Here is a 27,994-nt window from a genome sequence, read left to right as displayed (position 1 = left end):
ACACTTTTTTGCAGACTAGATGCGCAAAGCGGCCCAAATTCCTTTTAGGAGGGCATTTTTAGACATTTGGATCCCAGACTTCTTCTCACGCTTTAGGGCCCCTAAAAAGCCAGGGCAGTATAAATACCCCACATGTGACCCCACTTTGGAAAGAAGACACCCCAAGGTATTCAATGAGGGGCATGGCGAGTTCATAGAATTTTTTTTTTTTGCATAAGTTAGCGGAAATTTTTTAGTTTTTTCTCACAAAGTCTCACTTTCCGCTAACTTGGGACAAAAATTTCAATCTTTCATGGACTCAATATGCCCCTCACGGAATACCTTGGGGTGTCTTCTTTCCGAAATGGGGTCACATGTGGGGTATTTATACTGCCCTGGCTTTTTAGGGGCCCTAAAGCGTGAGAAGAAGTCTGGAATATAAATGTCTAAAAAAATTTACGCATTTGGATTCCGTGAGGGGTATGGTGAGTTCATGTGAGATTTTATTTTTTGACACAAGTTAGTGGAATATGAGACTTTGTAAGAATAAACAAACAAAAAAAAAAATATTTCCGCTAACTTGGGCCAAAAAAATGTCTGAATGGAGCCTTACAGGGGGGTGATCAATGACAGGGGGGTGATCACCCATATAGACTCCCTGATCACCCCCTGTCATTGATCACCCCCCTGTCATTGATCACCCCCCTGTAAGGCTCCATTCAGACGTCCGTATGATTTTTACGGATCCACGGATCGGATCCGCAAAACACATACGGACGTCTGAATGGAGCCTTACAGGGGGGTGATCAATGACAGGGGGTGATCAGGGAGTGTATATGAGGTGATCACCCCCCTGTAAGGCTCCATTCAGACGTCCGTATGTGTTTTGCGGATCCGATCCATGTATCCATGGATCCGTAAAAATCATACGGACGTCTGAATGGAGCCTTACAGGGGGGTGATCAATGACAGGGGGGTGATCAATGACAGGGAAGTGATCAGGAAGTCTATATGCGTGATCACCCCCTTGTCAATGATCACCCCCCTGTAAGGCTCCATTCAGACGTCCGTATGTGTTTTGCGGATCCGATCCATGTATCCGTGGATCCGTAAAAATCATACGGACGTCTGAATGGAGCCTTACAGGGGGGTGATCAATGACAGGGAAGTGATCAGGAAGTCTATATGGGTGATCACCCCCTTGTCATTGATCACCCCCCTGTAAGGCTCCATTCAGACGTCCGTATGCATTTTGCGGATCCGATCCATGTATCCGTGGATCCGTAAAAATCATACGGACGTCTGAATGGAGCCTTACAGGGGGGTGATCAATGACAGGGGGGTGATCAATGACAGGGGGGTGATGAGGGAGTCTGTATGGGGTGATCAGTGGTTTATAAAGGGTTAATAAGTGACGGGGGGGGGGGGGTGTAGTGTAGTGTAGTTTGGTGCTACTTTAGTGAGCTGCCTGAGTCCTCTGGTGGTCGATCCAAACAAAAGGGACCACCAGAGGACCAGGTATATTAGACGCTGTTATCAAAACAGCGTCTAATATACCTGTTAGGGGTTAAAAAAATCACATCTCCAGCCTGCCAGCGAGCGATCGCCGCTGGCAGGCTGGAGATCCACTCGCTTACCTTCCGTTCCTGTGAGCGCGCGCGCCTGTGTGCACGCGTTCACAGGAAATCTCGGCTCTCGCGGGAGGAGGCGTATATGCGTCCACCCAGAAGAGCAGGGCCGCCGCCAGGACGCAATCCTGCGTACGGCGGTCCTGTAGCGGTTAAGGGGGTTTCAGCTAGCGGGGTTGAAGTGGTTAAAGATATCGCCTTCTCCAGAGCGAGCGCCATAGCCACTGGGCGCCTGCTGTTTCAGACACCCGCAGCTATTTTATTTTCAATATTAAAACCCAAGAAAAACGATACATTTGTGGTATCGATGTAATCGTACAGACCTGGAGAATGAAGAGCACAAGTCAGTTTTACTGTATAGTGAACGCCATAAAAACAAAACTTGCGTTTTTTATTTTTTCAAATTCCACCCCATTTGGATTTTTCCCCCCGCTTCCCATTACAGTGTATACAATATTAAATGGTGGCATTATAAAGTGCAACCTGTCCTACAAAAAACAAGTCCTCCTACTATGTGAATGGAAAAATTTAAAAAAGTTTGGGCTCTGGGAAGGCAGGGAGTGAAAAACAAAAACACAGAAAATTGCTGCGTCAGGAAGGGTTGTCCGAGAATTAGATATTGATGGCCTATCCTCATGACAGGGCATCAAGATCAGATTGTTGTTGCATGACCTTTCACTTCTATGGGCCCAACGGAAATAGCCGAGCCAGCGCTCCACCACTTTCGGGGTTCCCTTCTTTTGGGGACCTGCACCTGTCAGACAATGGGGGTAGATCCTAGCCATATGCCCCAATTGTCTGACATGAGAATAACCCTTTAAAGACCCAGAAAACCCAAGGCTGCCATGACAGCTATCTCTCCTAGCACAGGTCTGACTCTCATACACAAACTGGTTTCCTTCAGTATCAGTGGCGTAAGTCAGGGGGGCCCCCAAGGAGAGACGGAGTGAAGCCCTGGCTCCTGATTTACAGAGTACAGTACTTGCCGGCGGCTAACTTCACAAGGGGGACGGAGGCAGAGCCGTGCGTGCAGCTGTGCAGGCGCAGGCTCAGCCAGGAGAGGGAGTGGTCCCGTCTGGAAGTACTGGCCAGAAGTGGAGCGTGCCGCCCGAGTGAGTGGGGTGAGGGCGGCCGTGGCGACGTGACTGGAGCGGCGGAGGAGAAGATGCGTGCCGCCTGAGGGAGTGAGGTGAGGGCGGCCGTGGCGACGTGACTGGAGCGGCGAAGGAGAATCTGCGTGCCGCCCGAGTGAGTGAGGTGAGGGCGGCCGTGGCGACGTGACTGGAGCGGCGAAGGAGAAGCTGCGTGCCGCCCGAGTGAGTGAGGTGAGGGCGGCCGTGGCGACGTGACTGGAGCGGCGGAGGAGAAGCTGCGTGCCGCCTGAGGGAGTGAGGTGAGGGCGGCCGTGGCGACGTGACTGGAGCGGCGGAGGAGAAGCTGCGTGCCGCCTGAGGGAGTGAGGTGAGGGCGGCCGTGGCGACGTGACTGGAGCGGCGGCGGAGAAGCTGCGTGCCGCCTGAGGGAGTGAGGTGAGGGCGGCCGTGGCGACGTGACTGGAGCGGCGGAGGAGAAGCTGCGTGCCGCCTGAGGGAGTGAGGTGAGGGCGGCCGTGGCGACGTGACTGGAGCGGCGGAGGAGAAGCTGCGTGCCGCCTGAGGGAGTGAGGTGAGGGCGGCCGTGGCGACGTGACTGGAGCGGCGGCGGAGAAGCTGCGTGCCGCCTGAGGGAGTGAGGTGAGGGCGGCTGTGGCGACGTGACTAGCAGAGACTCGGAGACGGTCTCTGCTCTGGCTGCTTGCTAGTAGCTAGAGTACACTAGCATCACATAGGATAGCAGTAGTGCGTCCTCTTACTAGCACCGTTCTAGCCACACGTGCAGCTGCAAATGAGCTCTGCAAGTAAGAGGACCCACTACTGCTATCCTACAAGTACTGGTAGATGTCACAGCAGAGTCCTATAAATCATGTGATGGTCTATGGCCCATAGACCATCACATTCATAGCACAAGCGGCAGCTATATCATCATCATCACTGCTTCATCATATGCCAGCAGGGTTATTAACATCGCCGCCAAGCCCGCCATTATTGCTCACACAGGGCTGGTCAGCACTGGAAATATGGGATTGCAAGTGCAACACCTATGGGAGCAGTGACTGTCACCATATTGCCGTGAGTGACTAATGATATAGCTGCCGCTTGTGCTGGAATCAGTCCCTCACGGCAATATGGTGACAGTCACTGCTCCCATAGGTGTTGCACTTGCAATCCCATATTTCCAGTGCTGACCAGCCCTGTGTGAGCAATAATGGCGGGCTTGGCGGCGATGTTAATAGCCCTGCTGGCATATGATGAAGCAAACTGAAAGGATAAGTGAAGGAAAATTAAGAACTATGTACATCCCATGCTGCAGAATGACACATATAGGCCGAATGCACACGGCCGTTTTCCACGGCTGTGAACGGTTCGTGGTATCCTGGCCTGGATTCCTGCTGACAGCAGGAGCGCACGGCGTCATTGGTTGCTATGACGCCGTGCGCTTCATGCCGCCGCTGCACCACAGCAATACACTCGTATGATCTATACGAGTGTATTACTGTAGTACAGTGGCGGCATGAAGAGCATGGCGTCAGTGCGCTCCTGCTGTCAGCAGGAATCCAGGCCGGAAAACCACGGACCGTTCACGGCCATAGACTGATTCCAGCACGAGCGGCAGCTATATCATCATCAATATGGGCATGGGCACGGTGGGCGTGCAGGGGTCTGGTGGTGTTAGAAAATGGTATTGAAGGTAAGGGGGGGCCCAAACTGAATTCTTGCACCAGGGCCAATGAGCCTATAGCTACGCCCCTGTTCAGTATGTATATCCAGTGGTGAGAGGGCCAGCAGAAGGCAGGCTACAAGGTTCAATCATTCTATTTTATAGGGGAATTACTGGTTAGGAATGGGTTAATGTTGGCAGGGTCCTGTCAGGCTTTTATAGCAGAGCCTTCCGTCCTCCACGTCATATTATTACTGCTCAGTACAGCGAAGCCCCGTGACGGACACCACACTGAACACCGAATCTCCTCGCGGTGTCATTACTGTGACTGACAGGGCTCGCGGGAGTCGCGGCGACGCCACCCACGTGTTCTGCATCAGCCTATCAGCTCGCTGTAGCCGTCTGCTTACTGTCTCTAGAGTCACGTGACAGGCTCCCGCGGCGGCGGTGACGCGTTATACTGCCCTACCTCGTGAGATTTCCCTACCCTCTGACTTCCTGTCGCATGAGCGATGACGTCGGGGGGCGTGTCTCACTTTTCTCCATCTGCGCATGCCCAAAAGGACACTCTAGTGAAAATCTCAAGGCTGAACTTAGCAGCACGCCGGGAACCTGCGCATGCGTCTGGGAGCCGAGACGCGCCTGCGCAATGTGATGGTAGGGAAAAATTACGTCCCAGTGCGCAAGCGCCGAGGGTAAGCATGAATATCCATGCCAAAAGCACTTTTAACCCTTTGCAGGAGCTATTCTCATATTGGTTCTTGACTGATTGTCCTCCTATATATAGGTTCTATTATATAGGGGGTCTGTCTGCACAGTATATGGGGGGGTCTGTCTGCACAGTATATTTGGGGGGCTGTCTGCACAGTATATTTGGGGGGCTGTCTGCACAGTATATTTGGGGGGCTGTCTGCACAGTATATTTGGGGGGCTGTCTGCACAGTATATTTGGGAGTCTGTCTGCGCAGTATATAGGGGGCTGTCTGCACATTAAATGGGGGGGCTGTCTGCGCAGTATATGGGGGGCTGTGTGCGCAGTATATGGGGGGGCTGTGTGCGCAGTATATGGGGGGGCTGTGTGCGCAGTATATGGGGGGGCTGTGTGCGCAGTATATGGGGGGGCTGTCTGCGCAGTATATGGGGGGGCTGTGTGCGCAGTATATGGGGGGGCTGTCTGCGCAGTGTATGGGGGGCTGTCTGCGCAGTGTATTGGGGGGCTGTCTGCGCAGTGTATTGGGGGGCTGTCGCACAGTATATGGGGGGGGCTGTCGCACAGTATATGGGGGGGCTGTCTGCGCAGTATATGGGGGGGGGCTGTCTGCGCATTAAATGGGGGGCTGTCTGCGCAGTATATGGGGGGGGCTGTGTGCGCAGTATATGGGGGGCTGTCTGTGCAGTATATGGGGGGGTGTCTGCTCATTATATAGGGAGGTCTGTGCAGTATATGGGGGGGGCTGTCTGTGCAGTATATGGGGGGGCTGTCTGTGCGGTACGGTATATTGGGGGATGTATGTGCAGCATATTTGGGGGGGGGGGCAGTGTATTATATTTGTGGCCTGTGTGTTAGATGTGTACAACCCTATTTTAACAAAAATAAAATAAAAAATTCCCTATATCTCCTATGCCATGGCATGTTTTTTGCTACGAAACTGCAGTCATCTCGTCACTTGGAGAAGGATGAGAAGCGGCCCCCATCCAGAAGGACACACCTGCCACCAAATCCGTCTCTCACTGGATTCTGTAATCCCCGTCTGCTGTGTATATGTGCACCGTCCGTCTGCTGCACTGCGTCTGTTCTGCCATTTGCTCTAACTATTTTAATAAAAAAAATTTGTGTCACAACTCTGACCAGCATGTTCTCCTATGGAACACAAAGTACCTGAAGTGGTAAGAAGAAGCCCATGTGTGAGGCCCGCGCCCTGGCGGGAGCATTGAAGGGGCATCTGACAGGTGACGAGCTGCTCCTGTGTACTGTGATCACCGCGAGTTCAGAGGTCGGCACCCATAGGCTGTCCACATGCTGTGAATTACATCCCCCATCATGCTGGTAAAGTATTATGGGAGGTGTAGTCCAAAACATCTGGAATACCAAATGCGTATGAATGAAAAGCATGGTGTGTGACTGGTCAGTAACAAGGGTTGAAGCCTTGACGTGGCGTTACTGCTCACATGTGTATCCATGTGCCAATTCAACCAATGTGAGTGACTGTAATTAATACTGATTAGGTAACAATAAATACTGTGACAATGGAGAATTAAACGACTGTATCTCCTACACACTGCTTACACCGTGACCGTATCTCCTACACACCGCTTACACTGTGACCGTATCTCCTACACACCGCTTACACCGTGACTGTATCTCCTACAAACTGCTTACACTGTGACCGTATCTCCTACACACTGCTTACACCGTGACCGTATCTCCTACAAACTGCTTACACCGTGACCGTATCTCCTACACACTGCTTACACTGTGACCGTATCTCCTACACACTGCTTACACCGTGACCGTATCTCCTACACACTGCTTACACTGTGACCGTATCTCCTACACACCGCTTACACCGTGACCGTATCTCCTACACACCGCTTACACCGTGACTGTATCTCCTACACACAGCTTACACTGTGACCGTATCTCCTACACACCGCTTACACGTGACTGTATCCTACCTACACGTGACTGTATCTCCTACACACTGCTTACACTGTGACCGTATCTCCTACACACTGCTTACACCGTGACCGTATCTCCTACACACTGCTTACACCGTGACCGTATCTCCTACACACCGCTTACACCGTGACCGTATCTCCTACACACTGCTTACACCGTGACCGTATCTCCTACACACAGCTTACACTGTGACCGTATCTCCTACACACTGCTTACACCGTGACCGTATCTCCTACACACTGCTTTACACCGTGACCGTATCTCCTACACACCGCTTACACCGTGACCGTATCTCCTACACACGCTTACACGTGACCGTATCTCCTACACACTGCTTACACCGTGACCGTATCTCCTACACAACTGCTTACACCGTGACTGTATCTCCTACAAACTGCTTACACCGTGACCGTATCTCCTACACACTGCTTACACTGTGACCGTATCTCCTACACACCGCTTACACCGTGACCGTATCTCCTACACACCGCTTACACTGTGACCGTATCTCCTACACACCGCTTACACTGTGACCGTATCTCCTACACACTGCTTACACCGTGACCGTATCTCCTACACACTGCTTACACCGTGACCGTATCTCCTACACACCGCTTACACCGTGACCGTATCTCCTACACACCGCTTACACCGTGACCGTATCTCCTACACACTGCTTACACCGTGACCGTATCTCCTACACACCGCTTACACTGTGACTGTATCTCCTACACACTGCTTACACCGTGACCGTATCACCTACACACTGCTTACACCGTGACCGTATCTCACCTTTTGGACTCTTGTACACGACTATATGCACTAAAACATGTATAGTGATAGTTAACGGGCAATATTGATCGTGCGTACAGGAGCACATGGCATCTTGATGTTGTTCATGTTGTGCCTCACAATGGGCTATTGTCCCGCATTCATATGATCTATTCTCTATTCGTGCTAAACAATAGCCCCACCTGAAGCTCGACTTGCGCAGCATCATTGTAATCTAGGATTGTGTGTACTCCTGTTGGCATGATCAATGCCAGTGTGGGACATATGGCCCTCTTGTAGGGAATACAGTCGTGTGAAAGAGGCCTTAAAATGAGTTTTCTCATCTCAGACAATAGGGGCATATCGCTTGGATATGCCCCCATTGTCTTATAGCTGCTGTTCCCCGCACCTATATTGAGAACTGGTCCCCGAAATTGGAGTATGGCGCAATGCGCATGCTCTGCCGCCCTCCATTCTTCTCTATGTTAGAGTTGTGGATTAGCAAACAGTGGTCGACGGACCCCATTAAATCTGGTGTCCTCCAGCCACAGCGCTACCTGCTCCGTTCTCAATATAGGTGCGTGTCCCATCGGTGGTACCCACACCTATCAGACAATGGTTGCATATTCAAGTGATATGCCACCATTGATTGGGATACCCCTTTAACAGCAGTTAGTCCCTTGTGTGTCCATTGTGGTAATCACACTAGTTATGTCATAGCGTCATAGGGAAATCATTAATCAAACTGTTAAATTACAATTTATTAATGAATTCCTGATGATGCTGATGGACCGTGACTCCCACAAGGGCTCAAATGAAAAGGGGCAAGATTGAACAACGAACAAGCCTTTGCTGTTCATGTGCCAATCATAGGGTCTGCGATCAATAAAGAGCCAAAACATAGCTCATTACTGATGGTATTGTTCATGGTTCACCTTTGGCAATAATGTAGTTTAGGGCAAAAAAAAATACCAAGGGCTTTTCAATAAACGTACAGTAGTGACCCTATGGTGGTTTTAATGTCACCACAGCGGTAGTGCCAAAGGTTACTGTTACCCTGTACCGGCCAATGAAAACACAAATACATCGAAGTTAACTATACATTTTTTTATTTTTGTATAAATTACAATATATCCATAAAAAAAAATATATATATATATACATACTATACAAAAAATATTTTTTTTTAGTGGAGTAGGACTGTCGGGTAGGTGGTTTGAGGTTGGCAATGGTAGCCCCCCTGTCCTCTTTATTCTCTGAGCTAAAAATACAGTCCACAAGAAAGGATGCAGGTTGAAATTGTGGGTTGTATAAGGGTCTGAGGGGGAGGGTACCCGAGCATGTGTAGAGGTGGTGGGGAAAATAGTGGGACGGAGAAGTAGAAAAGAGACAGAAGGGAACACATGCCCGGGGGCTGGGAATGGGAAGGTTGTCGGTAATGGTCACTGGTGTGGGATGGGGTTGTGGGGGCCGTGGCCAATTTCTGTGACACATTCTCTAAGCATGATATTAAACTCATGCAACTGCTCGGGCGTCATTGAGTCCACCAAATTGATTATGCTTACCCCATAATGGTAGTTAGGGCTGCATTGGATCGCCGACTCTGCTCCCTCCCAGCGGCGAATCAAGGCAGCACTAAACTCCTTCTGATGTTCGTCCAAACCTTCTACAGTGTTGGAAACAACCTCTACACGGTCCACATTTTGCTTTGGCACACCGGATCTCTGCATGCTCAGCAGGGCTCTTAAATTTGGATGTCAACCTAAGAGCCTCTGTTGAGCAGAGGGATCCGGTAGGGGACCCGGATTCTCCCAAGCAGATGCATGAGGGACAGGAGGTCTGGCGTTGGCGATCCATTCATTTTCCGCATCAGGAGGTTGTTCAGTCTCCACAGTGCTGCTCTTAGTTCTGTATGAAAAAAATTAAATAAAAATGTACCTTTAAAAACACCATCCATGTCCGATGCTACGTCTACATTACACCATAAGTTGGCTGTCCAAAACAGGGTAGCCAAACGCTCTGCTGTTACAGACAGTCCCTTAAAGGGAACCTGTCACTGGGATTTTGTGTATAGAGCTGAGGGCATGGGCTGTTAGATGGCCGCTAGCACATCCTCAATACCCAGTCCCCATAGCTCTGTGTGCTCTTATTGTGTAAGAAAACAGATTTGATACATATGCAAATTAACCTGAGATGAGTCCTGTCCCTGACTCCTCTCACATACAGGACTCATCTCAGGTTAATTTGCATATGTATCAAATTGATTTTTTTAAGCAATAAAAGCACACAGAGCTATGGGGACTGGGTATTGCGGATGTGCTAGAGGCCATCTAGCAACCCATGTCCTCAGCGCTATACCCCAAATCCCGGTGACAGGTTCCCTTTAAATTACATTTCTTTTTACATTTCATTTACATTTCTTTAAAAAATATATATAATTTACCTTCTTTGTGCCATTGTGCGTCGTCGTAAACCAAGGCCGCTGTATATGTACTCCCTGAGGTTGCGCCGGACCCAATCGGGACTGAACCTCCTTCTTATAGTCCATCCTGAAGGTCACGGTGTAAGCGGTGTGTAGGAGATACGGTCACGGTGTAAGCGGTGTGTAGGAGATACAGTCACGGTGTAAGCGGTGTGTAGGAGATACGGTCACGGTGTAAGCAGTGTGTAGGAGATACGGTCACGGTGTAAGCGGTGTGTAGGAGATACGGTCACGGTGTAAGCAGTGTGTAGGAGATACGGTCACGGTGTAAGCGGTGTGTAGGAGATACAGTCACGGTGTAAGCGGTGTGTAGGAGATACGGTCACGGTGTAAGCGGTGTGTAGGAGATACGGTCACGGTGTAAGCGGTGTGTAGGAGATACAGTCACAGTGTAAGCAGTGTGTAGGAGATACGGTCACGGTGTAAGCAGTGTGTAGGAGATACGGTCACAGTGTAAGCAGTGTGTAGGAGATACGGTCACGGTGTAAGCGGTGTGTAGGAGATACGGTCACGGTGTAAGCAGTGTGTAGGAGATACGGTCACAGTGTAAGCAGTGTGTAGGAGATACGGTCACGGTGTAAGCGGTGTGTAGGAGATACGGTCACGGTGTAAGCAGTGTGTAGGAGATACGGTCACAGTGTAAGCAGTGTGTAGGAGATACGGTCACGGTGTAAGCAGTGTGTAGGAGATACGGTCACGGTGTAAGCAGTTTGTAGGAGATACGGTCACAGTGTAAGCAGTTTGTAGGAGATACGGTCACGGTGTAAGTGGTGTGTAGGAGATACAGTCACAGTGTAAGCGGTGTGTAGGAGATACAGTCACAGTGTAAGCGGTGTGTAGGAGATACGGTCACAGTGTAAGCAGTGTGTAGGAGATACGGTCACGGTGTAAGCAGTGTGTAGGAGATACGGTCACAGTGTAAGCAGTGTGTAGGAGATACGGTCACGGTGTAAGCAGTTTGTAGGAGATACGGTCACGGTGTAAGCAGTGTGTAGGAGATACGGTCACAGTGTAAGCGGTGTGTAGGAGATACGGTCACAGTGTAAGCGGTGTGTAGGAGATACAGTCACAGTGTAAGCGGTGTGTAGGAGATACGGTCACAGTGTAAGCAGTGTGTAGGAGATACGGTCACGGTGTAAGCAGTGTGTAGGAGATACGGTCACAGTGTAAGCGGTGTGTAGGAGATACGGTCACGGTGTAAGCAGTGTGTAGGAGATACAGTCGTTTAATTCTCCATTGTCACAGTATTTATAGTTACCTAATCAGTATTAATTACAGTCACTCACATTGGTTGAATTGGCACATGGATACACATGTGAGCAGTAACGCCACGTCAAGGCTTCAACCCTTGTTACTGACCAGTCACACACCCTGCTTTTCATTCATACGCATTTGGTATTCCAGATGTTTTGGACTACACCTCCCATAATACTTTACCAGCATGATGGGAGATGTAATTCACAGCATGTGGACAGCCTATGGGTGCCGACCTCTGAACTCGCGGTGATCACAGTACACAGGAGCAGCTCGTCACCTGTCAGATGCCCCTTCAATGCTCCCGCCAGGGCGCGGGCCTCACACATGGGCTTCTTCTTACCACTTCAGGTACTTTGTGTTCCATAGGAGAACATGCTGGTCAGAGTTGTGACACAATTTTTTTTTATTAAAATAGTTATAGCAAATGGCAGAACAGACGCAGTGCAGCAGACGGACGGTGCACATATACACAGCAGACGGGGATTACAGAATCCAGTGAGAGACGGATTTGGTGGCAGGTGTGTCCTTCTGGATGGGGGCCGCTTCTCATCCTTCTCCAAGTGACGAGATGACTGCAGTTTCGTAGCAAAAAACATGCCATGGCATAGGAGATATAGGGAATTTTTTTATTTTTTTTGTTAAAATAGGGTTGTACACATCTAACACACAGGCCACAAATATAATACACTGCCCCCCCCAAATATGCTGCACATACATCCCCCAATATACCGTACCGCACAGACAGCCCCCCCATATACTGCACAGACAGCCCCCCCCCATATACTGCACAGACCTCCCTATATAATGAGCAGACACCCCCCCATATACTGCACAGACAGCCCCCCATATACTGCGCACACAGCCCCCCCCCATATACTGCGCAGACAGCCCCCCATTTAATGCGCAGACAGCCCCCCCATATACTGCGCAGACAGCCCCCCCATATACTGTGCGACAGCCCCCCCCATATACTGTGCGACAGCCCCCCAATACACTGCGCAGACAGCCCCCCAATACACTGCGCAGACAGCCCCCCCATACACTGCGCAGACAGCCCCCCCATATACTGCGCAGACAGCCCCCCCATATACTGCGCAGACAGCCCCCCATTTAATGCGCAGACAGCCCCCCCCATATACTGCGCAGACAGCCCCCCCATATACTGTGCGACAGCCCCCCCCCATATACTGTGCGACAGCCCCCCAATACACTGCGCAGACAGCCCCCCAATACACTGCGCAGACAGCCCCCCCATACACTGCGCAGACAGCCCCCCCATATACTGCGCACACAGCCCCCCCCATATACTGCGCACACAGCCCCCCCATATACTGCGCACACAGCCCCCCCATATACTGCGCACACAGCCCCCCATATACTGCGCAGACAGCCCCCCCATTTAATGTGCAGACAGACCCCTATATACTGCGCAGACAGACTCCCAAATATACTGTGCAGACAGCCCCCCAAATATACTGTGCAGACAGCCCCCCAAATATACTGTGCAGACAGCCCCCCAAATATACTGTGCAGACAGACCCCCCCATATACTGTGCAGACAGACCCCCTATATAATAGAACCTATATATAGGAGGACAATCAGTCAAGAACCAATATGAGAATAGCTCCTGCAAAGGGTTAAAAGTGCTTTTGGCATGGATATTCATGCTTACCCTCGGCGCTTGCGCACTGGGACGTAATTTTTCCCTACCATCACATTGCGCAGGCGCGTCTCGGCTCCCAGACGCATGCGCAGGTTCCCGGCGTGCTGCTAAGTTCAGCCTTGAGATTTTCACTAGAGTGTCCTTTTGGGCATGCGCAGATGGAGAAAAGTGAGACACGCCCCCCGACGTCATCGCTCATGCGACAGGAAGTCAGAGGGTAGGGAAATCTCACGAGGTAGGCTTCTGCAGGTCAGTCAGAGCGTTGTCTCCTCGTAGATACTGTTATTGCCAGGCGCGTGTCATTAGGGGGAGGTTAGGGCGGAAATGGGCTTTGAAAATGGCACAGTTGGCATTTGGTTGCGATGGGAGCCTTCTTTGGCCAACAGGCTCCAAAGAAGAACAATCCCTTTAAGGTCAGACCACACTGTGTAGAAGGGTTGTACCAGGTATTGAAGTTATGATACTTCTTGCTACCAGTTTGATATTGGGATTACCTATTTTTCAATACATGCTCAGAGATAATGGCGCGCGTACAATATATGTTCTCATTAGTGGTCGCACAGCGGAGAAGGAACTTGGAAGGCGGGCGTCCCTCCCTTCCCACTGTGAAGCCGCCGGCCACTGCCACCAATGACAGTGCGGAGTGCCAGGGAAGGAATGTGAAGCCGCCGGCCACTGCCACCAATGACAGCGCTAAGTGCGCAGTGCCAGGGAGGGACTGTGAAGTCGCCGGCCACTGCCACCAATGACCGCGCTAAGTGCGGAGTGCCAGGGAGGGACTGTGAAGCTGCCGGCCACTGCCAACAATGACAGCGCTAAGTGCGGAGTGCCAGGGAGGGAATGTGAAGCCGCCGGCCACTGCCACCAATGACCGCGCTAAGTGCGGAGTGCCAGGGAGGGACTGTGAAGCCGCCGGCCACTGCCACCAATGACAGCGCTAAGTGCAGAGTGCCAGGGAGGGAATGTGAAGCCGCCGGCCACTGCCAACAATGACAGCGCTAAGTGCAGAGTGTCAGGGAGGGACTGTGAAGCCGCCGGCCACTGCCACCTGACAGCGCTAAGTGCGGAGTGCCAGGGAGGGAATGTGAAGCCGCCGGCCACTGCCAACAATGACCGCGCTAAGTGCGGAGTGTCAGGGAGGGACTGTGAAGCCGCCAGCCACTGCCACCAATGACAGTGCGGAGTGTCAGGGAGGGACTGTGAAGCCGCCGGCCACTGCCACCAATGACAGCGCTAAGTGCGGAGTGCCAGGGAGGGACTGTGAAGCCGCCGGCCACTGCCAACAATGACAGCGCTAAGTGCGGAGTGTCAGGGAGGGACTGTGAAGCCGCCAGCCACTGCCACCAATGACAGCGCTAAGTGCGGAGTGTCAGGGAGGGACTGTGAAGCCGCCAGCCACTGCCACCAATGACAGTGCGGAGTGTCAGGGAGGGACTGTGAAGCCGCCGGCCACTGCCACCAATGACAGCGCTAAGTGCGGAGTGCCAGGGAGGGACTGTGAAGCCGCCGGCCACTGCCAACAATGACAGCGCTAAGTGCGGAGTGCCAGGGAGGGACTGTGAAGCTGCCGGACACTGCCACCAATGACATCGCTAAGTGCGGAGTGCCAGGGAGGGACTGTGAAGCTGCCGGACACTGCCACCAATGACAGCGCTGAGGGCGGAGTGTCAGGTAGGGACTGTGAGGTTGCAGTGTCAGAGGGAGGGTGGACAATAGTGCGCACATATGAGCGGAGGATCATGGCCAGTCAGCAGCTTAGAGGAACATTGGGGATAACTTATTAACCCCAGTGTTGCCATTGTGGGATGATGGGGTCACTTATTATTAATGTGGGACACATAGTGTTATTACTTTAGTACCTCCATGTGCTTCACATTATTAGTAAAAGGGACTCAAAGTACCTCATCGTATAATGGGCAACATGGGGTTAACACAAGAGGGGGTTATTTACTATGGAATATGAGGTCCAAACTGATACAATCTTATGACACCCTGATGTGGCAGCGTTCCCTCCTGGCATTCACTTGCTCGCTATTACATGCAGCAATCACTAGGCCACCGCTTGTCCCCATGCTGTACAGTGGTCTGGTCTGCTGGTGGCAGATGGTAATTAAACACCACAATCTGCCGCCGGCTAATCCTGCTCTTTCAGCATGCTTAACGATCTGGATTGTCTGATAAACGAGCTTGTTTGCTTGTTCATCAGGCAGTCGGCGGCAGCATTACACTGCAAGATCACTAAAGAGGGTTTATAAGAAAGGTTAGCGATCATCGGGCAGATAATCTGCCGTCTAAGGCCTCTTTCACACGGGCGTTGCGGATTGGGGCCGGATGCGTTCAGGGTGCGTTCAGTGAAACTCGCACTATTTTGCAAGCAAATTCAGTCAGTTTTGTCTGCGATTGCGTTTAGTTGTTCAGTTTTTTCCGCGCGGGTGCAATGTGTTTTGATGCGTTTTTCACGCGCGTGATAAAAAACTGAAGGTTTACAAACAACATCTCTTAGCAACCAACAGTGAAAAACGCATCGCACCCGCACTTGCTTGCGGATGCAATGCGTTTTTCACGCAGCCCCATTCACTTCTATGGGGCCAGGGCTGCGTGAAAAACGCTGAATATAGAACATGCTGCGATTTTCACGCAACGCAGAACTGATGCGTGAAAAACGCTCATGTACACAGACCCATTGAAATGAATGGGTCAGGATTCAGTGCAATACGTTCACGTCACGCATTGCACCCGCGCGGAAAACTTGCTCGTGTGAAAGGGACCTAATACACCCTTAATAGTAAGTGACTCCATCAAGTATCTCCTCACATAATGGGCAATCGGTACTTTGCCCCAATTTGTTTTTTTAAATACTCCCACATTAACCCTGGCAACATGGTCCACAATATAATCCCCAGGCTTCGACGCTGTACACTCCAAGATCTCAGAGTCTGCGCTATGGTCATTACTCCGGCCTCGAGGTGTGAGGCGCTCGCTTCCTTGAGGACCCTTTACACGGGACGAGAAAAATAATCGCTAACAAGTGTTCATAGGAACGCTTGTTAGCGATTATCTGGCGGTGTAAATGCACTGCTGATTACCCGATGGACAAGCAAAACGCTTGTTCATCGGGTAATCCGATCGTTTGTGCGTACACTAAAATCGTCGCTTGCCGGCAGCAGATCTTGCGGTGTAAACACGATCTGCTGCCGGCAAGCAACGAGTCAGCATGGGGAAGATCAATGGTGTTAGGGATCGTTTCTCCCCATACTGTGGAGGAGATCGCTGCATGTAATAGTAGTGGTCTCCTCTACCAGCGAGCAGCAGATTGTCGGGAAGGAAGCGTCCTCGTCTCATAAGCTGCAGTTTTTGGTTTTCTTCTCTCTGTTGTCCCTTGTAAAGGGACCTTTAGTTGCCTACAGATCCCCTGTAGTTTCAAGCCCCTCACGGGGTCGATCTTCCATTCAGGAGACATTTTCCCTACATACAAGCGAAGGGATTGCCCATGGATGCGAACAAGAGAAGAAAACCAAAAACTGGGTGGATTCCGAGGAGAGGGATAAATACCCACAATTTCAATTATACCCAATGAGACAACCCCTTTATTAGTTATGTCTTTAAGGGGGTTAAATACACTTCACCCCCCTCAGTTCTGCTCCAGCTATATTTACTTGAGACATCAGTTCAAAATCTACAATATAAAGGTGATATTTTGGGAGGGTCTTCCCTCTTTGAATGTGACTGTTGGGGGGTAGATATGTAAGGGGACTGAGAACTTGGCTGAACAGAATTTCCCTCCGATTTCAGGTCGGGTCCTCCATGGCGGCAGTGGACAGCTTTCACCTCTTATACAGAGAGGTGGCCAAGACTTGTCACAACCACTTGGAGTTTTTGGCTGTGGTTGGCGCCCTGTACACAGCCAGGAAAAGCCTCTGCATCTTGTCTGACTGTTACCGTCTGCTCAGACTTCATCTGACGCCGTGTCTGCTCCGCAGGAGAGACTTTGTCCATGAGTATGGAGAATGGGCGGTTGTGACCGGTAAGTGGAAGCCTAGGAATCAGAAAAGTGCGCTCCGGCCGGAAAGATTTGTAGGATCTCGCTTATATCCCCTAAAATCATATAATGCATTCCGCTGTGCTGCTCTGCTATCTACTTGCAGCTTTCTTTTTTAAACTCTCTATTTTTAAATCATCATTTTTTATCTTTTTCATCATCCTTTTTTTATGTCAATATTTTGTATGTCTCTATTAGCTAATATTTATTTATTTTTTTAATTTCTATTTATGAGGCTTTTTATAAACATTGCTGTAAATTGTCAAGGAAAGGAGAGGACGGCTTAAAGGGAACCTGTCACCAGGATTTTGTGTATAGAGCTGAGGACATGGTTTGCTATATGGCCGCTAGCACATCCGCAATACCCAGTCCCCATAGCTCTGTGTGCTTTTATTGTGTCAAAAAAAACCAATTTGATACATATGCAAATTAGGCCTCTTTCACACGACCGTATGGCTTTTTCAGTGTTTTGCGGTCCGTTTTAAACGGATCCGTTGTTCCGTTTTTTGTTTCCTTTGTGTTTCCGTTTCCGGTCCGTTTTTCCGTATGGCATATACAGTATACAGTAATTTCATAGAAAAAATTTGGGCTGGGCATAACATTTTCAATAGATGGGTCCGCAAAAAACGGAACGGATACGGAAGACATACGGATGCATTTTCGTATGTGTTCCGTTTTTTTGCAGATCCATTGACTTGAATGAAGCCACGGAACGTGATTTGCGGGCAATAATAGGACATGTTCTATCTTTAAACGGAACGGAAATACGGAAACAGAATGCACACGGAGTACATTCCGTTTTTTTTTGCGGAACCATTGAAATGAATGGTTCCGTATACGGCCCGCAAAACGGAAAAAAAAAACCGGTCGTGTAAAAGAGGCCTTAACCTGAGATGAGTCCTGTATGTGAGATGAGTCAGGGACAGGACTCATCTCAGGTTAATTTGCATATGTGTCAAATTGTTTTTTTTTTACACAATAAAAGCACAGAGCTATGGGGACTGGGTATTGCAGATGTGCTAACGGCGATCTAGCAACCCATGTCCTCAGCTCTATACCCAAAATCCCGGTGACAGGTCCCCTTTAAGATCTGCCTTACTGCTCCCTCCTTATACTTTACTGCCAGTTTTTTTTAAAGGGACTCTGCAGTTTGTTTAAACTGATGATCTATCCTCTGGATAGATCATCAGCATCTGACCGGCGGGGGTTTGACACCCGGGACCCCCGCCGATCAGCTAATTGAGAAGGTACGGGCGCTCCAGCAGCGCCGCGGCCTTCTCACTGTTTACCACAGGCCCAGTGACGTCACGACTAGTATCACTGGCCTGGGCGGGGCTAATCTCTGTTCACCTGAATGGAGCTTAGCCCCGCCCAGGCTAGTTGATACTACTCGTGACGTCACTGGGCCTGCGGTAAACAGTGAGAAGGCCGCGGCGCTGCTGGAGTGCCGCTCTCAATTAGCTGATCGGCGGGGGTCCCGGGTGTCGGACCCCACCGATCAGATCCTGATGACCTATCCAGAGGATAGATCATCAGTTTAAACAAACTGCAGAACCCCTTTAAACTAAACCCTTCCACTATTTACTACAAGAAAATTTAGACTAGCACATTCATATACATAGTCACAGGTGCATATCCTTCAAGCGAACATGGTTGATAAAAATAATGGCTGCACAACTTTACACATACAAACAATAGAGCTGAGAAATGGGGATCATTCTAAATTAAAGTGGTATCATACCTACTATAAATTGAAGCTCCATTTTTCCATTTATAGTAGGTATAATACCACTTTAATTTAGAATGATCCCCATTTCTCAGCTCTATTGTTTGTATGTGAAAAGTTGTGCAGCCATTTTTTTTATCAACCCTTCCACTATTTGTCATTTATGTTGATGTCTGACGAAGGGTTGACTACAGACTCGAAACACGTTGCAAATTAACTTATAAAAGTATCTCCTTTATAATTTACTTCTCTGGTCCAGATAGCACCACCCTACTATCCAGAATCCCACAATGCCTATATCCTCCTCCTCCTTCTAAAACGTAACCTGGATAAAACAGCCTTTATCATTTTTACCCCATCTCACTCAGCCCCCCCAACAGACCTTTTTATCACAGTCAATGGCTGCACACTGTCCCCAATCAACCAAGTCCGCTGCTTTGGGGTAACTTTCAGTTCTGCTCTGTCCTTCGACCGCACAATATCTCTCTGATCCACACATTCCTCAGTCCTTCATCTCCCACCTAGACTACTGTAACTTCCTCCTCTGTGGCCTCCCATCTAGCACTCTCTCACCCCTCCAATCTATCCTCAACTCTGCCCCTCGACTAATCCCCCTCGACTAATCCCCCTCTCCCCCCGTTACTCCTCTGCCAATTGCTTCACTTCTTCCCTGTTGCCCATAAACACCACCTAGGGCTATTACAGACGAGCGTGTCCCGTGTGAGCATGATTCCCTGTTATGGACACTACTTGTTTTTCTGGAGTGCGCGGCATTATACTGATTTATAATGCTGTGTGTCTCTGCATGAATTTACTGCTACAGAATTACAGTGACATAATGCTGTCAGTAGGATTCTCACAAGACCTCCTCCTCTACTCTCCTCTTATCTCCTCTTCCCACAATCGCCTCCAAGATTTCTCCAGTGGATCCCCCATACTCTGGAACTCTGTACCCCAACATATCAGACGTTCACCTGAAACCCCACCTCTTCAGACAAGCCTACTACCTACAGTAACCCTGCTACCACTATACCGCCACGACCAGCTTTACCCTCACCTACTGTGTCCTTCTCCCATCCCTTGTAGATTGTAAGCCCTCGAGCGCAGCGCCCTCTCTCCTTCTGTACCAGTATGTAACTTGTCTTGTTCATGCTTAGTGCAATTGTTTTGTATTATGTATGTGCACCGCTTATCGTATGTACAGCACCATGGAATGAATGTCAGTACTGTATCCTGACTGCATTCTGGAGGTAGTGCTGAGTACTGAAGTCCCCGTTCTTCTCCCCTGATCCTAAACAACGCTCAGGTGCACATACGCATTGAAACGAATGGGTCAGTATTCAGTCCGGATACTATCCTTCCACAACGCGCATCAAATCCGGACTCAAGATTCACTCATGTGAAAGAGGCCTCAGGAGGATGGTGCCCAGTTTTATAAGGGCAACACTAAGAGGCCGGCTAAATAGCTTTCTCGTTGTTCTCTCCTAGGTGCCACCAACAGCCTCGGCAAAGCATATGCAGAAGCGCTCGCCAAGCGTGGTATGAATGTCCTCCTGATCTGCAGCAAGAGAGAGACCTTACACAGCGTTTCTGAGGCCATCGCTGTAATTTACGGAGTTAATGCAAACTTTATTGATGTCGATTTCAGCCGGGGCCCTGAGGTCTATCCCTCCATTAGGAGGGCACTGAGGGATTTAGATGTTGGGATTCTAGTGAATAATGCTGCAGGGTTTGATGAGCGTCCAGAAGGTGTCGTTGCGATGCCAGAGGATACAGTTTGGGAGATCATTCACGTCAACATGGCTGCGGCTGTAATGATGGCTCACATAGTGCTCCCGGGAATGGTGGCGAGGAAGAGAGGCGCCATCGTCAATGTGATATCTGGCTCTGATGGCAAAAGTGACGCCCAAACCGCTGCCTCCAAGGTGAAGTATTATTGAGATATGAGCATTTCTGTCGTATACAAGGGGGCCGTGAGCACTTATAAGACTTTTTTTTTGTATTACATTTTTTTTAAAGAGTCATATTAAGTAGAATTTGTAAAGAAAACTACCTTATGTAACAGTCATCACTTTATTTAATTTTATTTATTTATTAATTTTTTGCACTTATATAGCACTACTATATTCCACAGCACTTTACAGACATTAGTATCTGTATGGTCTTTATAACAAATGGTATGATGGCATAATGGGGCCTAGCAAGTCACTTCAAACCAACTTAAACGGACTCTTACTCCCATGATCATAGTGTTTGTTTTTTTTTATAATTTTGGGCGTTTTTTTGTTGTTGTTTTTTTTCATTTCAGCAGTACTATGCCTTTGATAATTATGGTACATACAAAATATTGTCCTTCTGTAGATAGGTACACCACTGTCAGTTTAGGCTTCGTTCACATCACCGTTCCGGCTTTCCGTTCTCCTGCTCCGTCTAGGAGCAGGAGAACGGAAAGGACGGAAAAGGCACATAACTGACGCAAAACTGAGTCAAACTGAGCCCTTAGGACCCCATAGATTATAATGGGGTCCGTTATGTTTCCGCTCAGAAGATGATTTTTAAGCGGAGACAAAAGTCCTGCATGCACAACTTTTGTCTCCGCTTAAAAATCATCTTCTGAGCGGAAACATAACGGACCCCATTATAGTCTATGGGGTCCTCAGGCTCCGTTTGACTCAGTTTGGCGTCAGTTATGTGCCTTTTCCGTTCTCCTGCTCCTAGACGGAGCAGGAGAACAGAAAGCCAGAACGGTGATGTGAACGAAGCCTTACTCTTGCTGTGAGGGGGAAATGTTATCTGTAAGGTAATTCTCATTATAATAGTAGATGTAGAATTAGGATAACAGTATGACGGCTCTATTGTCCCAGATAAAGATACCTACAGAAAAGCATTGCTCTTATCAGTGTCATGTGTGATGTTGCATCAGTGAAGGCTGTTTTGTGCTAAAAGTCCAAAGAGGAAGTTACAGAGTTAGGACAGGAAGTAGAATACGTGGAGTGACTTCAAGAAATTATGTCCAGGAAATCATCCACCCTTTTTGTTAAACTAGATTACATAGAATATTGTAATGCAGACTGTTAAAGGAGTTGTCTTACTTCAACAAATGGCATAGAAAAACCGCAAAAAACGGAACAATCGTGTGCATGAGGCCTTAATGTGGTGGATACAGAAAGACTGTTCCTTAGAAACGGTAGGTGTAAATGTGTGATGAACCTTTCAAGCATAGGGCTTCACAGTAGACCTTTTACCTTCTTCTGGTGCACACATCTGTTTCATGAAGTTGGAGCAAGGTTAGGCTGGTTTCACACACAGCTTTTTGCTGAAAAATGTATGTGCACCTTTTATTGGATAAGGCATTGATCCGGATCCGGCCTTAAGCTAAACGTCGTTTCGGCGCATTGCCGGATCCGACGTTTAGCTTTTTCTGAATGGTTACCATGGCTGCCGGGACGCTAAAGTCCTGGCAGCCATGGTAAAGTGTAGTGGGGAGCGGGGGAGCAGTATTTTTACCGTCCGTGCGGCTCCCGGGGTGCTCCAGAGTGACGTCAGGGCGCCCCAAGCGCATGGATCACGTGATCGCATGGCACGTCATCCATGCGCATGGGGCGCTCTGACGTCATTCTGGAGCGCCCCGGGAGCCGCACGGACTGTAAGTATACTGCTCCCCCGCTCCTACTATGGCAACCAGGACTTTAATAGCGTCCTGGCTGCCATAGTAACACTGAAAGCATTTTGAAGACGGATCTGTCTTCAAATGCTTTCAGTTCACTTGCGTTTTTCCAGATCCGGCGTGTAATTCCGGCAAGTGGAGTACACGCCGGATCCGGACAACGCAAGTGTGAAAGAGGCCCTAGGGGCTCAAATCCGGAAAAGAACTGATCAGTTTTATCCTAATGCATTCTGAATGGAGAGTCCGTCCCTCAGGATGCATCAGGATGTCTTCTGTTCAGTCTTTTTGACTGATCAGGCTTTTCAGAAAAACGTAGCATGTTCTATTTTTACCTCCGGCCAAAAATCCTGAACACTTTGACTGAACGCCGGATCCGGCCTTTTTCCCATTGACTTGCATTAACGCCGGATCCGGCGCCGTGTTTTCTGTCCAACCGGATCGGGCTTTTGCATGTTAAACCCGAAAAATAGGAAAAAAAAGTTAAAGTCCATAAATGGCGGATCTGTTTTTTCCATTGTGATCGAAAGCCTGATCAGGATTCAAATGTAATCAGTTTTCACACGTTTTTCAGGATCTGGCGGGCAGTTCCGGTGTCGGAACGTTAGTGTGAAAGTAGCCTTACATTAAAGTGTATGATGAAATACAAAATGCACTACATACAAAGCTTTTTATTATTTACCATTTTTTTGCTTTAGTTAGTTTTTTGTTGTTTTTTTTAATGCAATATATGTTCTGGGTAAGGCTTTTTGTAGACATTTAGTCAATTTGAAAAACTTTAAGAAAATAAAAAATGCCCCAAAAAGCTGATAAAACACTCAAAATTGATGCCACTTCTTGCAAACACTGAAAGAAAGTGTGTGTGTGTGAAGAAGGCCTTGGCACTCGAGACCGCTACTGCAAATTTTTGTTTATTTTTTTTAATTTATTTTTTTTATGTTGTGCTTTTCTCCATCCAGGCCTATCTAGAAACCTTCAGCAGAAAACTAGATTCTGAGGTGTCGGCCAGTGGAATATTTGTGCAGTGCTTAACGCCTTTACATGTAGGAGACGCACATACATCTCACATGTTTGCTCCGTCTCCTGATGTTTATGCTCGCCATGCTGTGAGAACATTGGGGTTCTCCACCAGGACCACAGGATACTGGGCTCATTCATTGCAGGTACTGTTTGATTATATAGAGCTGGTGTACTCATACTTTCTTTTGCTTACATTTGTATTAAAGGGGTTTATCAGAGATAATTACCAATTTAAGACAATCCCTGATTTCAAATTAAAAAAATGATATTATTTTCTCCAGCACCATTCTCTGCTGAGCAGAACTGGATCTCTTGCCGCGGTTTGTTTCCAAATGGCAGCGGTGACATGCTAGGATGTGGCACGTAAGCGCCACAGTGATTTACTGTGTACGTGTCACAGTGTTGGTGAGGTGCACAGTGATGTGGCGAGATATGACATGTGACCACTGCAGCCAACCATTGTCCTCAGCAGTAGACAGCTGAAGACAGTGATTGGCTGCAATGGTCACATGCCCCCATCAACAGGATGGTGATGCCAAGAAAGATGAGAGCTGCAGAGCTGGGGGTGGAGAAATGTAGCCGGAACCCAGTAACGGGGAGCAGATAAGTATGATGACCACGGAGGGTGAGGTCTGGAAAAAAGGTTCTTAACACCTTTAAGGGCACAACACATTGTGGCCTTGATGAAGCAGCATAATTTTTCCCATCACCCGAGACAGCACCCTTGCTAGGAGTCTTCCCATCACAGGATAGGAAACTGGAGAAAATTAAAAGGTTTACCTCCTTGCTCTCCATACGTCTGTACAGGTTTCCTGTCCTCCAGATGTCTTGTGGGAGCAGGGGCGGGCTGGGAACTTAAAGCGGCCCTGGAAAAAAACTAAAAGTGGCCCCGGATTGACAGAAGGCAGGGCAACACAAGTAGGCATCTGTATTTTGCAGATCCCGGACTACAAAACGGATACAGTCGTGTGCATGGGGCCTTAGTGGAGTCCCAGCCTTTTGACATCAGCTTATCTTTTGACATGTCTGTCAGAAAACTCCTAAAAGTTGGAACTTCACATTTGAGATGTCTACATTGTGTTTTACACTCCTGTAAGGAATGGACATTTCTCTCAGTACAGTTGTTCTCTCTCTCACACAGGTCCTCGCTTGTCGATGGATTCCCGGCTGGTTATGTAGCTCAATAGGAAGATTTGCCCAACAGTGATAAATGGATGTGATGTTATGACCAAGATGATAGACTTCACACTCGCTGTTGTGTCTCTGCTGTGGTGCCACCACTTGAATATGTTTCAATTACCGGTTATCTGAACTTAAGACTTAAAGGGTTATTCCATCTAAACATTTATGGCATATCCACAGGACATGACGTAAATGTCCAATAGATGCAAGTCTCTGTGTTTGTGCTTCTCTCTCCATTCACTTATATGGGGTTACTGAAAATAGTGTGTTTGGCTGATTTCAGAAGTCCCATAGAAGTGAATGGAGAAAGCTGCTGCAGCCACCACTGCAGCCAGTTACTGGCCTCAGCTGTCTTGTGCTGTTCACCACTGAGGCCAGCAGCTGGCTGCAGCGGTATATGGGCTGTCACCACTGCAGCCCAGGAAAGTGGATGGAGTAGCCGTGCTGGATCTGAAGGTAAGGTATTTATTTATTTTTTTTGACAGGCTTCCGCCACTTAACTAGAATAAAATAGGAACTCGGGGAAGACCTCTTTAAGCCTGTATATCATATAGAAACAAGTGTCTCTGAAAAGACAGAAATGACACTCCTTAATGGTCACTATACTTTCACTATGCAGACTTTGCATAACTCAATAATCTAAACAAATGTAAGAAAGCTTGTACACTGAGCGATGAGACAAGTTGTCATCTCACTGAAGGAATAGGTTACTTGCTGCTCATAGAAGTCTATGGAGGAGGAGTGAGCTGCTGGAGGGAGACATGCACACACAATGCTGCTAGCTGTAGTAAGTTTTCTGTCTCGCCCCAGTGCTGGATTCACAGCTTCACTGCTCATCCATTCTGCTTCTGAAGGTGTGCTACAGAGAGACTGGGGAACAGGCTCTTGTGTGTGCAGTGTATGGCAGACATCATAGCAGCTAGACTCCACCCACTATCTCAGCAAGAACAGACTATTAAAGATGTAGTCTGCAGGAGGTTAACGATAAATGCAGAATACAAGTCATATAATGAAAAGATACAGTGTAGTTCCTCATATGCACACAAATGATGAGCTTATTCTAAAAAGTCACCTGAACCGACAAATACACTTAAAGGGGTTGTCCCCTCAGAGCTGAACCCAGACACACCCCAATCAGCACTCATTTACCATGAATGAGTGGAGCATCAGAGCTTTTCACGCTCCGATGCTCCCCCTTGCCCTGCACTAAATCACGCAGGACAAGGGAAATTTGGAGCTGGAGGCTTCTAGCTAGCAGTGAGCCCGGTGACGTCACCGGCACTAATGTGCGGTCATTAGCGCTGCCCTATCCTGTTTTAAAAGGCTAGGGCAGCGCTAAAGCTTGGCCATTAGAGTCAGTGACGTCTAGGGAAATACTGCTAGGTGGAAGCCTCTGCCTAGCAGTGTCCAATTGTAAACACACAGCCCTTGCCCTGCAGATCGGGTTGTGTCCAGGTATAGCTTTGAACCCGGACAACCCCTTTAAATTTTTCCACAAGATTTTATAGTGACCTCCTGCACCATCCAGAAGTTTACTAGGGAAGCGGCTGAGCAGGACAAATGCTGCCTCCCTTTTTTTGGATACTATTTAAAAACATTTGTGAAAATTTAGACTTGTAATTGGATGATTGTGATGTTAACAATGATCTTGAAACACAGAAAACAGATCAAATGTTTCCTTGAGATGGATGTAATGTCACAACTGTGCAGGCTTTAGTCTTGACGATTCACAGACAGTGGCCATGTACCCCTTTTACAGTGGAAAGGTGAGAGTAAGTATTGCTTTTTTTTCTGTAGTCCTTTGTGGCTTTTTTTTAATTTTATATAAATGCACCTCCTTGGAAACCCCTTTAAATGACCTGTTAGTGCTTCCACTCCGCGCCTTCGGGCCATTTGACACTTTTATCAAAAGGCCTGATTAGATTTTTGCTCTTGGCGGGCAGGTCGGTAACCCCTTGATTCTGTAGGAACTCCCCAGGGAGAAAAAAAAACCTCCCAGGCTGTGAGTGCTGCGCTGCGATTGGACAGCGCTACAGCCTGGGAGAAACGGGGCAGACTCCTCCCTGGTGTTCCGATAGTAGCAATTACCATAATGCACAGGAGAAGGTAACGGGGCCACAGCGGGCAAACGGAGCGGCACCCAGGGATAATAGTAAGTGCAGTGAGATCCCTGGGCGCCGCTGTATATGTCCAGATTATCCAGTTACGGTATCTTACAATATTTGGAGCCATGAAAGGTCCTCTTTAATTTGATAGTCTACTGTCCACGGATGGCTGGGAGGTATCATTGAAATACACATGCCTGCTCAGTGGTCATCAGCTGTCTAATATGAATGAATTAAACATTTTGCCTGTAGCGTGTTTAGCCAGATATGGGACAACTGCTGTTTCCACAGGTCACTAAGTAGCAGAGGCTGCACATTAGTCACATTTCTTAGTTTTCTTCCACCTACAGATTGTGTATTTTGTTCTTTGTATGTATATTTTTACAAATAAACTTAAATAATACAGCTTTTAAAGTGAATTTCTCCTCCTTGTGATTCTAGTAATTGTGGGATAATTGGTATATACCTGCACACAGCCGTGCCCGCCGGGCTCTTTTCGGAACTCGCTAAGAAGGTAATGGAGAGCATGCCGCACATGCGCTCCTCTTTGCTTTGAGGGCCCCGTTTGGGTCCCAAAGATACATCACCTATCTTACATTTGGGCCATATCTTAGTGATATGCCACCAGTGTGTGAGATGGGCCAATCCCTTTAAGTTTGTGCCATCTGGATATTGGACCCGATCCTATCTCTGAGACCCTGTCGCACACTGCAGTAAATGGAGAAAGAGGGAGGTGCTCATGCCGCTCTACAGAGCACTAGTGAGACCTCATTTGGAGTATTGTGCTCAGTACTGGAGACCATATCTCCAGAAGGATATTGATACTTTGGAGAGAGTTCAGAGAAGAGCTACTAAACTGGTACATGGATTGCAGGATAAAACTTACCAGGAAAGATTAAAGGACCTTAACATGTATAGCTTGGAAGAAAGACGAGACAGAGGGGATATGATAGAAACTTTTAAATACATAAAGGGAATCAACAAGGTAAAAGAGGAAAGAATATTTAAAAGAAGAAAAACTGCTACAAGATGACATAGCT

At 48.4% G+C, this 27,994-nt stretch overlaps 1 protein-coding gene across 3 annotated transcripts; it reads left to right on the top strand.

The window, feature by feature from the left end:
- Positions 1-13,416: 13,416 nt before the first annotated feature.
- On the top strand, positions 13,417-27,362 carry HSDL1 (hydroxysteroid dehydrogenase like 1). 3 transcript variants are annotated; one of them, XM_044270799.1, is made up of 5 exons: positions 13,417-13,467; positions 17,011-17,242; positions 20,472-20,908; positions 23,607-23,810; positions 24,809-27,362. In XM_044270799.1, exons 2-5 carry the CDS (start codon positions 17,023-17,025, stop codon positions 24,872-24,874), a joined length of 927 nt encoding a protein of 308 aa, XP_044126734.1. In that variant the 5' UTR covers positions 13,417-13,467; positions 17,011-17,022; the 3' UTR covers positions 24,875-27,362. The 3 variants fall into 3 exon arrangements, with proteins under 3 accessions (XP_044126734.1, XP_044126735.1, XP_044126733.1); XM_044270800.1 differs by having other exon boundaries at positions 13,437-13,453; XM_044270798.1 differs by lacking the exon at positions 13,417-13,467 and adding an exon at positions 14,757-14,889.
- Positions 27,363-27,994: the final 632 nt, after the last annotated feature.

This window comes from Bufo gargarizans, chromosome 10 (assembly GCF_014858855.1).
Source record: "Bufo gargarizans isolate SCDJY-AF-19 chromosome 10, ASM1485885v1, whole genome shotgun sequence".
Lineage (NCBI taxonomy): Eukaryota > Metazoa > Chordata > Amphibia > Anura > Bufonidae > Bufo > Bufo gargarizans.
Note: the sequence above shows the minus strand (reverse complement) of the source record. Positions and strands in the feature narration are given on the sequence as shown.